The sequence below is a fragment of the Eubalaena glacialis genome, chromosome 7, assembly GCF_028564815.1.
Source record: "Eubalaena glacialis isolate mEubGla1 chromosome 7, mEubGla1.1.hap2.+ XY, whole genome shotgun sequence".
In the NCBI taxonomy this organism is placed as follows: Eukaryota; Metazoa; Chordata; class Mammalia; order Artiodactyla; family Balaenidae; genus Eubalaena; species Eubalaena glacialis.
Genome location: NC_083722.1, coordinates 68,581,135 through 68,596,798, shown reverse-complemented (window position 1 = coordinate 68,596,798; position 15,664 = coordinate 68,581,135). Strand labels below are relative to the sequence as shown.

Here is a 15,664-nt window from a genome sequence, read left to right as displayed (position 1 = left end):
ATGGCAATCAAAAAAGAAAAAGAAATAAAAGGAATACAAATTGGAAAAGAGGAAGTAAAATTGTCACTGTTTGCAGATGACATGATACTATACATAGAAAATCCTAAAGATGCCACCAGAAAACTAGTAGAACTAATCAATGCATTTGGTAAGGTTGCAGGATACAAAATTAATGCACAGAAATCTCTTGCATCCCTATACACTAACAACGAAAGATCAGAAAGAGAAATTAAGGAAACAATCCCATTTACCATTACATCAAAAAGAATAAAATACCTAGGAATAAACCTACCTAAGGAGACAAAAGACCTGTACTCAGAAAACTATAAGACACTGATGAAAGAAATCAAAGATGAAACAAACAGATGGAGAGATATACCATGTTCTTGGGTTGGAAGAATCAGTATTGTGAAAATGACTATATTACCCAAAGCAATCTACAGATTCAATGCAATCCCTATCAAATTACCAATGGCATTTTTTACAGAATAGAACAAAAAAATTTTTAATTTGTATGGAGACACGAAAGACCCCAAATAGCCAAAACAATCTTGAGGGAAAAAAACGGAGCTGGAGGAATCAGACTCCCTGACTTCAGACTATACTATAAAGCTATAGTAATCAAGACAATATGGTACTGGCACAAAAACAGACATACAGATCAATGGAACAGGATAGAAAGCCCAGAGATAAACCCACGCACCTATGGTCAACTAATCTATGACAAAGGAGGCGAGGATATACAATGGAGAAAAGACAGTCTCTTCAATAAGTGGTGCTGGGAAAACTGGACAGGTACATGTAAAAGAATGAAATTAGAACACTCCCTAACACCATATACAAAAATAAACTCAAAATGGATTAAAGACCTAAATATAAGACCGGACACTATAAAACTCTTAGAGGAAGACATAGGAAGAACACTCTTTGACATAAATCACAGCAAGATCTTTTTTGACCCACCTCCTAGAGTAATGGAAATAAAAACAAAAATAAACAAATGGGACCTAATGAAACTTCAAAGCTTTTGCACAGCAAAGGAAACTATAAACAAGACAAAAAGACAACCCTCAGAATGGGAGAAAATATTTGCAAACGAATCAACGGACAAAAGATTAATCTCCAAAATATATAAACAGCTCATGCAGCTCAATATTAAAATAACAAGCAGCCCAATCAAAAAATGGGCAGAAGACCTAAATAGACATTTCTCCAAAGAAGACATACAGATGGCCAAAAAGCACATGAAAAGCTGCTCAACATCACTAATAATTAGAGAAATGCAAATCAAAACTACAATGAGGTATCACCTCATACCGGTTAGAATGGGCATCATCAGAAAATCTACAAACAAAAAATGCTGGAGAGGGTGTGGAGAAAAGGGAACCCTCTTGCACTGTTTGTGGTGATGTAAATTGATACAGCCACTATGGAGAACAGTATGGAGGATCCTTAAAAAACTAAAACTAGAATTACCTTATGACCCAGCAATCCCACTACTGCGCATATACCCTGAGAAAACCATAATTCAAAAAGACACATGCACCCCAATGTTCATGGCAGCTCTATTTCCAATAGCCAGGACACGGAAGCAACCTAAATGCCCATTGACAGGCGAATGGATAAAGAAGATGTGGTACATATATACAATGGAATATTACTCAGCTGTAAAAAGGAACGAAATTGGGTCATTTGTAAAGATGTGGATGGACCCAGATACAGAGTGAAGTAAGTCAGAAAGAGAAAAACAAATATCGTATATTAACGCATATATGTGGAATCTAGAAAACTGGTACAGGTCAACCGGTTTGCAGGGCAGAAAGAGAGACACAGATGTAGAGAAAAAATGTATGGACACCAAGGGGGGAAAGCGGGGGGTGGGGGGTGGGATGAATTGGGAGATTGGGATTGACATATATACACTAATATGTATAACATAGATAACTAATAAGAACATGCTTTAAGCACAGGGAGATCAGCTCGGTGCTTTGTGACCACCTAGAGGGGTGGGATAGGGAGAGTGGGAGGGAGATGCAAGAGGGAAGAGATATGGGGTATATGTATATGTATAGCTGATTCACTTTGTTATGAAGCAGAAACTAACACACCACTGTTAACCAATTATCCTCCAGTAAAGATGTAAAAAAAAAAAAGGAACCTACTGTATAAAAAATTAAATAAAATAAAATTCAAAAAATACCACAAATTAGGTCCAGTGGACCCTAATGGTACTTTGAGGGTTATCTTGCTAAGATTCCATATATATCTGTCTAATATAAGGTGAAAAATAGAGTGAGAGTTAGAATGTCATGTCTTCCTGGACTTCCCCAGGCCTGGCCAGGGCTCTACTCATAGAGGGAGCTTCGGAGATAGTAGGAGCCAGAGATGTAATTGTGTAATTATCAAGGGAAGGGCACATAGTATTCCTTATGTATGCACAAGGACCTTGCACCATCTCAAAATCTGCGATTTGCCTAGAAAACCATTCTTTCCTCTCTCCCTTTTAGCTAGGTAACTGCTACACTTTGAATCTCCACTCAAACACCACCTCCATAAGCAAGCTTTCCCTGAGTCCCAGCCCTGCCATCCGGTGCCCCTTAGAGGGCTGTCAGAGCCTCCCTCCCCACCCACTGCTTCTGTGCACTTGTCAGGGTTTTAGTGTCTCCTCCACCAGGGGGCGGGCGGGGGTTTGCTCAGCTTTGCATCCTCAGCACCAGCACAGTGCTGACCCTAGTGGGCACTCGGTAAGTATTTTGCAAATGAAAAACACTGAAGTCACTTTTCTGAGTACAGGTGCTCACCTGCCAAATTTTTAACAAAGTGTTAAGATGCATGTGTTTGAAGAAGTAAAAATAAAAAGTCCATCCATAGGGAAAGCAGATCAGGTAAGAGCTTCATTTTCCTGGATTGTCCTTTACTCAGGGATTATTGGGAACAACAAGCAACATGACTGTAGCAGAAGAGTCTTCAGCTCATGATTCTGGCTTTCATTTAGGTGTTGGGTGATTTATCAAAGACTGACATCTGCAATGAGGCTCGGCACCCACAGGCCGGCACAGACGCTGCAGAAGAGAAACGGACAAACAGGCTGTATGAGTTGGCAATGAAAATGAGTGAGAAGGAAACTTCCTCTGGGGAGGATCAGGAGTCCGAGCCCAAGACAGAGTCTGAGAACCAGAAGGAAAGTCTGTCCTCTGAAGACAACAGCCAGAGTGTCCAGGAAGAGCTGAAGAAGGTAAGCTCTGTGAATCCACCTGCAGATGGCTTGGTTTCTGCAGCTGGGGTGTGGGGGAAGGTTCTGCATTTGTGCAGAGATGTGCTGGGACCCCAAAGAGCACTCTCTAAAATGCCCATCCCTATGCACTTGGGAGAGCCCAAGAAAACTCTCCTTGATTAACGCTGAGTTATTCAATCAGGAAAATAGCACCGCGTGTCCTTGGACGTCTCCCAAGACCTCTCATCTCCTATTCTTCATCAAGACAGCCCTTAAATTTCGAGTCTATAATGTAGTACCCATGGTCTCTCTCATTGGTAAAGAACTGTGTTATTTCCCGCCCCACCCTCTCCCGAAGGAATGTTTCCTGTGGACTGAGAACATCTAGCCAATCCTCTTTTAGCCAATGATGACGCTTCATTTCATAGTATAAAGTCTTTGTGTTGAAAGTGGCCTTCTGGATCATTTATCTCTGCAGTTTTCAGATTTTGGCTTGTTTGACTTAGCCAGAAGGCTTTCTCAAACAAACCTTATATGGAATCCCAGTGCTTTAAACAGATAAAAGCACTGCTGCTCTGAGGGTCCCCAAAGCTCCAACCACTTGATCTTCAGTCCCACCGTCCTCCCTTCCTTCCCCCAAGCTGGCCACCGAGTTCCAAGGGACATTGTGTGAAAAGCACAGAAAATAGACCCTGCCTCTGGCAGAAAGGGATCCCAGCCTTTCTGTCCACCGTCCTCCAGCACGTGCCTGGGTTCCCACTACAGCTCCACCAAGTACGTTCACACTAGACTTGGCCCCCTGGTCAGGATATCCCTGCTGCCTCCAGTGGAAGGGGAAGAAGCTAGCATTTGTTCAGTGTCTCCTACATGCCTGGTGCTTTGCACATGCTAGTTAGTTCATTTAATATAAAACCTTTGAGGCAGACACAGACCCATGTTGCAGATGAGGAAACTGAGGCTAGTCATAAAGGTACTTACCCAAGGCCCACAGCTAGTAAGTTTCAGAGCTGAGGCTGCATCACACACCTGCTTGGCATCAAATCACAGGCTCCTTCCTTTACAACAAGCTGCCTCTTTTGGAACTCAGGTAAGATCTTATCTGGTAACATCTAGACTTCTTTGTACTTAGGATCAATTTTTTCACTATTCTGAGAGTAGGCTATCTAAGCTAACAGGCTGCTGGTAACCCATGTGCATGGTGAATGAGCCCCCTTCATCTGCTCAACAGCCAAGCTGGGGTACTGTGCAGGAGGCTGGCCAACCCAGGAATGACCACAGGTGGTCCAGAGCAGACCCCAAGGGAAGTGGGGACCGTCCTCCATGGCTGAGGCCCTGAACCTTCCGACACCTCAGACTCTGCCTTGCATTCATTCCCATCCCGGCCTCCATAACCATTGAATCCTCACTCATAAACCTGCCGGGTCCTTTGCCTGGGGATGGCGCACATCTCTTTCCCCCCGCATGTCTGTGGGTGGAGAGCAGATCTTGGCCTTCACAGGCAGCCCTTCCCCGGGATATGGGCTCTGACCCATTGCCTCTTCAATGGTTATGGGCTCTGATCCTCTCTGTTACTTGAACCGATGGCCCATTACAGTCACATTTGTCTGCTAGAGCTGAGAGCCAGACGGTAACTGAAGAATATCACATTATTTCTTACAGTGGCTCCACATCCTACTGGCTTTGCTGCCTGGTGGTCCCAAGGCACCAAAAGCTCATGCTGTACCAGCGGCACGCCAGGCTGGGATGAGCCACGCACACCCGTCCCTCATCAGCCTGCAGGCCTCACCTTCTGGAGGCACAGCCATCCATCTGTACTGTGCTCTTCTGGGCAGAAAGTGAACAGGGAAAGGCGGAAAATCCTGGGTGCTTGGCCAAGCCCTCCATCCTGCCCCCATCCTGCCCTGTGCCCACACTGAGCAGGAAATTAGGGGAGTTGCTTTTATTCAAACTCCCAAATGTGTCAGTTTCTCAAAGTTTAAGTCCTTCCCACCGCCGACCATGAATCAATGGATTAAATAGTCAACCAGATATCACTTGTGTATGTAAAAACCCAGATAGCAAACAAAAAGAGGTAATCAATGTATCTTTCTCCATCAGGCATCGGCTACTCTGATTAAAGGAAAACAGAAATATACGTTCATCTGTGGAAGATTATTTAGAAGCAGAAGGGTATAGAGATAGGCTTCAGGATTAGACTGACTGTGAAACACATCCATGCAGTTTGCAAACTTTGGACTTTGGTTCTAAGCCAAGGCCATTTCTTGCCTGCTTCCTACACCCCGTCCCCTAGCTGCCCTCCTTGGCCCCTCCAATCCTTTCTCTACTCAGCAGCTGGAGCTGCCCTGCAGCCCTTGAACTTGCTCCCAGCATGTCGACAAGCCCAAGTCTGGCTTGTTTTTATATCGATCCCTAAAAACCAGTCTAGGTCTTCATTGTTGATTGGACAAACACATGTTGGCCTTGTTTGTAAAATGGGGATAATCATACGCCCTTATAGAGTTGGGAGGACTGAATTATGCAGCATAGAGGTAGCACACAGCCAGAGCCCAGCAAATATTAACCTCACAGCCCCTTTAACAACCTCAAGGAAAAGAAACTTCACTGTCGTGAAATAATGCCCCTGTGTTAGCACTGAGGGAACAGCTTAGTGCCTATGTCCCATCCACACGTGCAGTGTCAAGCCAGAGGTCTGTAGCCACGTTTGGTGCTTCACCATGCTCTGAAGAATGTAATGGGGAAAATACCCACGTCAGAACCTCCCAGGTTCCCATCTTCGGGATCAGAGTAACTATGACTTCCCTTGTAATCCGACCACAACTAGTTTGTCCAGCACTCACACATGTACACACACACGCCATGGTTGGGAAGCGGATCTGGGCTAAAGAAACTGTTCCAGAAGCTGTTCGTGCTTGCCTTATCTCTTTACCGTGCTACTGCACACTGGCCCAAGGTCCATCTGCCTGGGGGCTCCCGACACAGCAGGAGCTCCTCTTCCTGTGCAGAAGGCAGGCTGGGAGTGAGAGAATAACACTCCCCTCCCCAGGAGCAGCCCTAACCAGTGACTGATGTGAAGAGTGTAAATACTCCACTCCTTTGCCTCCATTGGGGTGGTGACCCACGGAGTGTGTGCCACCCACTGATGCCCCGAGTTCCCCAGCAGATTTGGCTCTGGGCACCCGCAGTGAGGACCAGCTGGATCAGGCTGCCTTCTCTTCCCTGCCTTGCCCCACCCCCTCCTCCACTGGTTCCTGGGATCACTTCCCAAATAAACTCCATGCACTCGCATCCCTGTCTCAGGGTCTGCTTCTGGGGAAACCAGACTAAGACAGTAAGCAAACAGGAAAACACGCAGAGTCCCCAGTTCACAAACACTCACTGCAGTATTTGTGACTAAGCAGTGGAGAAATCCAAATGCCTAACTGGTTGCTAATGGCCTCTGCCTGACCACGAGGATCCCTTACACGGAGAGAGTTTTATCCAGACTTCACCATCCCTCCTGCCTCTATCGCAGGTTCTTCTCTCTGGCAGCAGAAGAATGTGCATATTCCCGTAGACACAGGGACATCAGTGGCAGTTCAGTGTCCTTGGTATGACAACCCATGTAGGAATTAGGGCTTCACAATCTTGTCCAGCAGCAGAAGAACCATTTTAGAAACATGCTGTTTCTTGATGGGAGTCAGCCCTTTGCTGTAGGCAGACTTGTCCCTGCAGTTGACTCACTTTGGCTGGGTGTTGGGGGCCCAATGATGATTGAAGGATGGTCACTGCCATCTGAATTTTAACTACCTGAAGAACCAGCTTGTAAAACTTGGGGCCAGCCCAGAAACCTGGATTCCTAGAGGGCCATGTTTTTAATTGAAGTCATCTTGGTTCCATTGAATCTCATGGTCAACCTTCCAAACCTTGGGATCCTTCAAGCCTGGGAATAAGCACTTGCTTCCCCCTCTGCCACTGGGCCGGTGGCTGTGCCAATGGTTATGGAAGAAAGGCCTGGCTGAAGTGGTTCCTAGAACCATCTGCCCCTGGATATGCAGGTGCTGCATTCCTGAGAGAAGGACGCAAAGAAAGGTCAAGCACTCCTGGCCTGACTTTGGAGACTACATGCAGGGGCTGAATCTCCCACAAAACCCTATCTCCCCAAGCTTAGAGCAGTGATCCCCAAGGTCCCTGCTCGCTCCAAAATCCCATGGTTCTAGACATGTAAGGCATTAAATAGGTTTTTGTTTCCTGATATTAGTATCATTTTTGACACTATTTATATGACAAAAGATGTCCTATGTGTCAAGCTTTTGGAACATGAGTGTTTGTTGAAGGCCCATATTAGTGAATTCTTGCATTATAGTCAAATTTGTACACGCAATGTCCTGAAAGCAAAGTGTCTTTGTTTATTAATTATCACAAAGCTGAATCATTGTGTCTTAGTTTCACAAGGGTGTCACAGACCAGCAGATATCTCCCATATTCATAGTTTCATGGAATAATTCTCCTCAAAGTACTGAGACTTCCCTAAAGTAATAAATGTCTTTCTCCTCAAATAAGAGACAGATTTGTGCATCTTCTCACAGCTGCTCCCCATTTACTAGCATCAAGTCATATAGAAACACAGTACTGGTCAATGGATAAGCAGACAGATTGATTGTTGTCTGAGAAAACCCAGAGCTGTGGGTTTCTGCAGTTTAATGTGCTTGTGAAAAACTTTTTGTCGATATCACAGTGTTAACATAAAACCAAGTATTGTCCACGTGTGTCTCACCCTTGTAAAATGACTCAGCATCCACATGAGGATTCAGTGTCTTTCACCCCAGGTAGTATCTTATTTGAGAAGCATGTCTCCATCTTCAGTTGGCGCTAAAGGTTCAATACCCATTTATATCTTACAAGCTACACTGATCTCAGTAGGCCTTATGCCTGTTGCCTCTTCTAACTTTCTATTTAACTGCTGGGCTAGGAAAAAAGAGAAGCTTTAGCTGTCCACTTCGAGGTACAGCTCTTATCCACAGCGCTTGAACAGGTGAGGTTTCATTTCACTCCTGTTGTCACTGGCGTCACTCATTCCCACACTTGTGTCCTGTGTGTTTGGGGGAGGGGCCTGCACAGCTGGGAAGAGAGTTCTGGGTTCTCTCCTGGATCACGAGGGCTTCAACAGAACATCTTCTTCTCTACGCAAAAGATGAACTGAGCCCTCGAGAATTAATATACTCATAATGCTAATAGATAAAAAGGCAGTCTACATAAGCAGACAATTCACCAAAAACAAAAACAGAAGAAGAAGAATGTAAATGACCAATAAGCATATGAAAAAATATTCAACTTTAATTGTATCTCAGCTGTATTCAATACAACACCTAGCCCAGAACCTGGCATATGGTTTGCACAGTCATTTTTTCCATTCAACAAAAGCACATTGAGGCACTGGGAAGACAGCCATGAACAGGGCAAAGTTTATCATTTGTTCATACAAGCAATAAAAATGCAAATTGAAATAATGAAATGCCACTTTGCCTAACAAATTGGATGGTTAAAAAGAACGATAATCAATGTTGGTAAGAGTTCAGGGAAATAGGCAGTCTAATACCCACAAAGTAGCACATATTAGCACACTGGTGACTTGGTAGCTCTAAGCAATCAAAGTGTGCATACCCTTTGATCCAGCAAATAAGCTTTCAATCATTTATCCTAAGGAATAACTGGACAAGCAGCCAAGGGTATATCACAATGCAGTTCATCAAGTGTTATATTTTTATACTAGGAAAACTTTGAAACAACCTAAGTGTCCAACAATAAGGAACTCTTGGGGAAATGGAGGGGATGAGGTCCAGAAAACAGATGGGGCATTGGCATAGGAATGGCAAAGACAGAATAGTCCAGATACAAGTAAGTGGGTAAATTTGATGTTTAGGAAGATGAAGAGAGTTTGTTTTATGTTCTATGCTTCACCCCCCTCCGCCCCTCTGTTACCCAACCAAACTTGGGTCTGCTCGCCTGGGCACAGTAAAGCCAATCTACTGACACTGGGTTGTGGTGAAAGAAAATGTAGTGTTTATTGCAGGGCACCAAGCAAGATTGGGGATGGCTAATGCTCAAGAGGCCGGAACGCCTGATGGCTTTCACGGAAAGGTTTTTAAAGATAGGGTGAGTGAGAGGGTTGCAGGGCACATGATCAGCTTGTGTACATTATTCTGATTGGTTGGTAGTGAGGTAATGGGGAGTCAACATCATCAACCTTCTGGTTCCAACCTGTCTGGGGCCTGCCTACATGCTGGTGGTCAGCATGCAGTTAATGTTTTCCACCTGCGGGGGTTTCAGTATTTGCAAAACAGCTCAAAGGATATGGCTCAGAATGTTATCTTATAGCCCTTGAGAGGAACTAAAGGTATTTGACTTTGTTTAATGGCTAAACTATTATTATTTTGTCTTGCTTGACTGTTTTCCTTTGTTTCTGCATTTTCTCACTTCTAAATTTATTAAATTTATTCTTTGGAACTCGGGGATGGCCTAGGAGGCTAAAGTCTTTCTACAAACAAGAGGCAGGCAGAGGACATGGGGGCAGGGGGTGGTCTGTCCTGGAAAGGCCCCATAAGGTCCTGCTTGGTTACATCTCTAGCTTTCTGAACTAGAAGGCAAGTTTGCCTTCTGAAAGTGAGGGGATAGTGAAATTTGAGTGTCAGGATTGTGGAGAGGGTTTGAAATAGCTATTGCATAGAATGGGAGAAAAACGTGTGGAGAAATATAAAGGATCCCCAGGGTAAGGTCAGAGATCACAAACATTTACCTGAGATAAAAAGAGCCTGTAAAAGAATACAGCAACTATGCACACTACTATATATAAAATAGATAAAAGACCTATGGTATAGCACAGGGAACTATATTCAATATCTTATAATAACCTATAAGGGAAAAGAATCTGAAAAGAATATATAGATAGATACATATAACTGAATCGCTTTGCTGTACACCTGAAACTAGCATAACATCGTAAATCAACTTCAATTAAAAAAAAAAAAGAAAAGAATACAGCAACTTTGAATGCAAATAAATGCAAAATAAAAATTCATTCTATTCAAAGAAAAGGTCTAGTAGTAGCAGGTCTATTCATGAATCCATAGCATTCGGCACAATTACGCAATACAGCTCAATAGGTTCTGGGATTTACATTAGAACTCCCCATTTCATAACTAAAATGTATAGATGAATCTCAAGCCAGACTGGAGGAGTGGGGAGATAAAATGGAAATTAATTCCAACCATAATAGGAACAAAAAAATGTGAAATTAAAGCTTAACAAGAAAACTGCAGATCTCTAAGAAACCTACCAGTTTTGCTGGTAGGAAAAACAGTGTAAAGAATTCTTCCAAAATGAGGGTAGACATTTACTGTAATTTAAATCAAAATCTGAACCAGAAGTTTTTTTAACTTTTCAAAAGGATTCAAAAAATCACCTGATAAAGTCAAGAATAACTTAGAAATGCTTAGAAAAAATACAAGAAATGAAGAGGACCTATCTATTAAGATAGTACATCATGTTTTAAAGGCAGAGTAATTAAATTTGTGAGATATTGATAAAGGATGCAATGAAATAGTCCAGAAGTATGCCCTAGAATATACTTAATTTAACTCACAATTGATCTCATAATTACCACCCACCTCTCACCCTTGGTTGGGAAGAGATCATTTTTTAATAAATGTGTTGAGACGTATGTGCACTTGTTCTTTTGGGGGAAGGGATGTGGCAAGAGAGGAAGGTCCTTAATGTTCTCTCCAACAAAGGAATGAATGGCTCCCCCAGGTTTGCAGGGCCAGCAATATGTACAGGAGACAATAAGGAAAAGATGCCAACTTCCCATGAGAGGTAGTGGCACAAGTTCTGGAGTTTGAATCCTTGTTCAATCCTTGTTACAAATAATTGTTGAACTATTCTAAGAGCTGTAATACAGTAGGAACCAGAGAGAAAAGGTCCCTGCTCTTGTGGAATTTACCCAGTGTTGGGGGCAACAGCTGATAAGTATGTAAACACATACAGGGGAAGAGGTTCTTAGTGATCAGTGCTAAGGAGATTCAGCAGGATACTCATGGATGGAGTTGGAAGGAGTATGAGTCATGGATAGTCCAGACTTTTCTGACCAACTCTGTTTTCCACTGAAACCCGAAAGACACAAAGAGAAAAGTCAGGCAAAGATCTAAAGGAAGGGCTTTCCAGGCAGAGAAAAACATGCAAGGCCTTAAGGTGGAAATGACCTTGACAAGTTCAAGGAACGGCTTAAAGAGCTAGGGTAGCTGGGGCAATGTGGCCAAGGGGAGAGGGCTTGGAGAAGTGAGAGAGGGAGGGAGGGAGGGGCCAGAGCAAGCCAGCGGTGAGGGCCATGCAGAGAACTTTGGCTTCTATTCTGTGTGAGATAGGAAGCACCTGGAAAGGTTTCAGCAGAGACATAACAAGGAGGACCTTACATTTATCAAGATCACCCTGGTTGCCATGTGCCACCTCCTTTCCAAGTGAACATGGAAGGTGGTTTCCTATGTCATTGGGCTACTACAGAGCTGAGCACGTGCCCTGGCAGAGCCCTGGTTACCGCCAACAGTGGGGAAGTGTGTCCAGTGAGTATCAGGAAATAATTTTCTGAGGAACAGCCAGTATGCGAAAGCAAAAGAGATTGACAACCGTGATCACCTCCTCTGCCAGGACAGGAAGTCCTGTCTGCCCTACACCTGCCCGGGCAGGTATGGTCAAAGGCAGTGGCCCCAGCATTCCCCTCCTCTCTCACCGTCACCAGGTCCTGGAGTGGCCTTGCTCAGGTGCCTACATCAAACAACAGGGACTCCACCAAGGAAGGGAAAGAAAATGACCATGGGGAAACATACAGACCAGTGGGTTTAATTCTGGAACTAAACTAAATGTGCAAATAGCACATTTAAAAAAATTCATTTCCGGCTTCCCTGGTGGCGCAGTGGTTAAGAATCCGCCTGCCAATGCAGGGGACACGGGTTCATTCCCTGGTCCGGGAAGATCCCAAATGCTGCGGAGCAACTGAGCCCAGGCACCACAGCTACTGAGCCCACACACCGCAACTACTGAAGCCCGTGTCCCCTAGAGCCCATGCTCCGCAACAAGAGAAGCCACCGCAGTGAGAAGCCTGCGCACCTCAACAAAGAGTAGGCCCCGCTTGCCGCAACTAGAGAAAGCCTGCATGCAGCAAGGAAGACCCAACTCAGCCAAAAATAAAATAAATGAAATAAATAAATTTTTTTAAAAATTCATTTCAATTATCACAATTTTTAAAAATCTTATTTCTTTCATAGGTGGCTTTGACCATCAAAATCTAAATGATTTAAGAACCCAAACATTCCTAGAGGTCCATTCTCTGATCTCCATTACATTTCATGTTTCAATTTATTACATATGCTAATTTATTAGGTTCATGCTCCAATTTCTTTCCACAATTCTGTGCCACCTTCTTTCAAGTCAGTCGTTGGGGATGTGAGTCTGTTCGTGGAGAATGTATTTTGACGGGTTGTAGAGGCTTCGCCGGAGCGCCTTATGTTTCATGAGAACTGAAACATATTTGCATTGAATTTTTCTAGCAGATTTCTGTCAACTATTTAGGAGGACATATGGAGTTTCTTTTCTTACCTTTGAGAAGGAAAAAATACATGAAATCAGGGCATTTGGACAAATTTCCTTGCTTGCTCTGGCGGTTTGATAGAAGCATTTCACAAAGCCAAGGTAGCATCTGTAATGTGGGACAGAAAAGTAATGAGCGGGCTGTGAAGTCTGGATCACACTTAGAGCAGATTTCCTCAGAGACCACATTCTTGTTCACTCTGATTGTTTTTGGCGGCTCCATCTCAGGTAGGCTCAGTAAGGCTCAGAACAGGAGCTGGTCGCTTGGGAGATCTCAAGCTCTGTTGTGTGGCTTGGTCATTGGTGTACAAATCAACGAGCTTGTTCTGATTGATGTCACTTGGTGGAGGCTACAGGCCCTTCTCTCGCTGATCTGTTGTTCATGGATCTGATTATTCAGTTAGATTCTGTTCTTCCATCACTTTCTGCAGTCCATTGGGTCCCAGGAATTATGCAGGTGGAGGAGGTGATGTGGCAGGTGGGAAGGAGTGTGGACCTTGAAGACCAAAGTCTCTGGATTCAAATCTCAGCTGTGCATCTTCTTCCTTGAGCCACAGTTTCTTCGTCTCTCAAGATGGGATGAAAACAGCCACCACGTCAGGTTGTGATGAGGGTTACACGAAATCACGAGAAGCCTGGGGTCAGACTCGGCATAGGAAGGATGCACATTAACACTGAGCTGGCTTCCTTCCTTCCTCTCTTCCTCCCTAAAGGGCTCTCTCAGGAGCAACGTGTCCCAGGAGAGAAGGTGAGGCCCCGTACACATTTTACGCAAGTTGAACACTGAAAGACTTTTCTCCTCTGCCTGTAATTCCTGCATGGGAGCCAACATGTCTTTAGAAGACTCTGTTAAAGTTCTTTCTGTTTCCTGTGCTTCCAGACTGACCCCAAAGTCACACATTAACGGAACCTGCTTGCCCCTCTGCAGGTCCACAGCCTGTGGCTCCCAGTGCAGGGTAGGACCTGTTTTCTGCTACCTGGGTCTTCCTGCCCTTCTCCTGTCTCTGCTCTCTGAGGACAGAGACCCAGGCTTACTCACTTTGCATCCCCTGCAGGGCCCAGTGCAGTGCCGGGCATAGAGCAGATGCTTCCTGAAGGCTTGAATTAAATTAGTGATGATGGGAAATAGTAGATGATGTTTGAGGGCCTGGCTTGTTCGGTTGCCCAGCTAGGCAATGGCATACCTTATATTTATTGCCTATCAGTATGTATGGTTCAGTATGCTCCCTACTGGGAAACGGAGGGTCCTGCGTGCTTGCGTGCATGCGTGCCTGTCTGAGTGTCAGTGTCAGGTTGTTTACTGTCATTTCTCAGGACAAACCATTCTGTATTCTGATATTGTGTCTTCCATTTTTGGTGTTAAGGTATCCCTTCTTTATGACATTATGGTGAAGCCAGACAGTAGTAAACCATGGTGGCTTTTTTTTTTTAATATTCTTACTTAGCAAGAGAAAAAAACTGGGAAACAGCAGCAAAGTTTAACTTTTTTTTTTTTGGTTAAAAAATAGTAAAAAGCATTCTTCAAAACACCAAGTAGTCAAGGAAAGTTGTTTCAAGAACACAGTACAGGACTTCCCTGGTGGTGCAGTGGTTAAGAATCCGCCTGCCAACGCAGGGGACACAGGTTCGATCCCTGGTCCAGAAAGATCCCACATGCCGCGGAGCAACTGAGCTCATGCTAGCCATAGCTACTGAGCCCGCACGCTGCAACTACTGAAGCCCGTGCCCCCTAGAGCCCGTGCTCCGCAACAAGAGAAGCCACCGCAATGAGAAGCCTGCGCACCGCAACGAAGAGTAGCCCCCGCTCGCCGCAACTAGAGAAAGCCCGCATGCAGCAACGAAGACCCAACACGGCCAAAAAGAAAAAAAAAAAAAAAATAGAACACAGTACATAATAAAAGGTGTCTAAGCTGCTGGCCATCACCAGTAATGTGCCCATCTTGAGCCAGCAGGGCAGGTGGGAGAGTTTTGAGGACAGGTGGACAGCTCTGGACCCAAACACTGTGGACACTTGGCATATGCTGACTAATTTCATCTTCTCAACAACCCCTTGAGCTAGATGGTGTTATCTCCATTTCATAGCTGAGGCTCAGAGAGATTAAGTTATTTCCCCAAAATCTACACAGAGTAACCTGAATTTCCCAAGCCTCATGATCTGGTGTGTACAATGAGGAGGACACCTTAGCATCCGTCCCCACTAGGAAACCACAAGACCAGAGCATCCACCCACCCCCACCGTCTCCCTCCATTATCTGGGGGAATCTAGGGGAAAGATCTCCCACATGTTCACAACCAGCCCTCTTATAGGGGCCTGCTCAGGGCCTTCACCAGGCGGCTGCTGCCCAGATCCACCCTAGGAACCAGCCCTGCCCAGGTGCCTTCTCCATAGAGGCTCCAGATCAGCAAGACCAGGGCCAATTTATGACTTTTGTGTGCCCAAGCACTTTTGCCTTTGTGGACCCTTTCCTCCACAAAAAACCATTTAAAATCGTATTTTACAATTGTGTTGGTATAAAGATTAATATTATGTATTAAAACATGTGCCTGGACCTAATAGTTCATTTTTCCTTATGATTTTAAAAGAAATTAAGACATTTTCACGGACCCCCTAAAAGAATGGTGGGCCCTAGGCTCCACGCCTGCTGAGCCCGATGGGTAAGGAGGCCCTTTGCAAGACCCTGCTGATGTGGCAGTCCCCTCACCACTGCCCTCCCTGCTTCATAGATTGACCCATGGACCTCAAAGCATACCGCCTGCTTCTAAATCTCACAAAAACCCTAATGTCAACGTCCCTTCAGCTTCTATCTGTTTAGGTCCTATTATAGGTGTCAGAAC

At 44.6% G+C, this 15,664-nt stretch overlaps 1 protein-coding gene across 3 annotated transcripts in view; it reads left to right on the top strand.

Annotated features, from left to right (window-relative positions):
* Positions 1-15,664, top strand: part of MYRIP (myosin VIIA and Rab interacting protein) — a 224,192-nt gene that overhangs the window by 183,195 nt on the left and 25,333 nt on the right. For all 3 annotated transcript variants that reach the window (XM_061196590.1, XM_061196589.1, XM_061196591.1), the window contains one exon: positions 2,996-3,235. In XM_061196590.1, the coding sequence (XP_061052573.1) occupies positions 2,996-3,235 (240 nt within the window). The remainder of the gene's footprint in view (positions 1-2,995; positions 3,236-15,664) is intronic.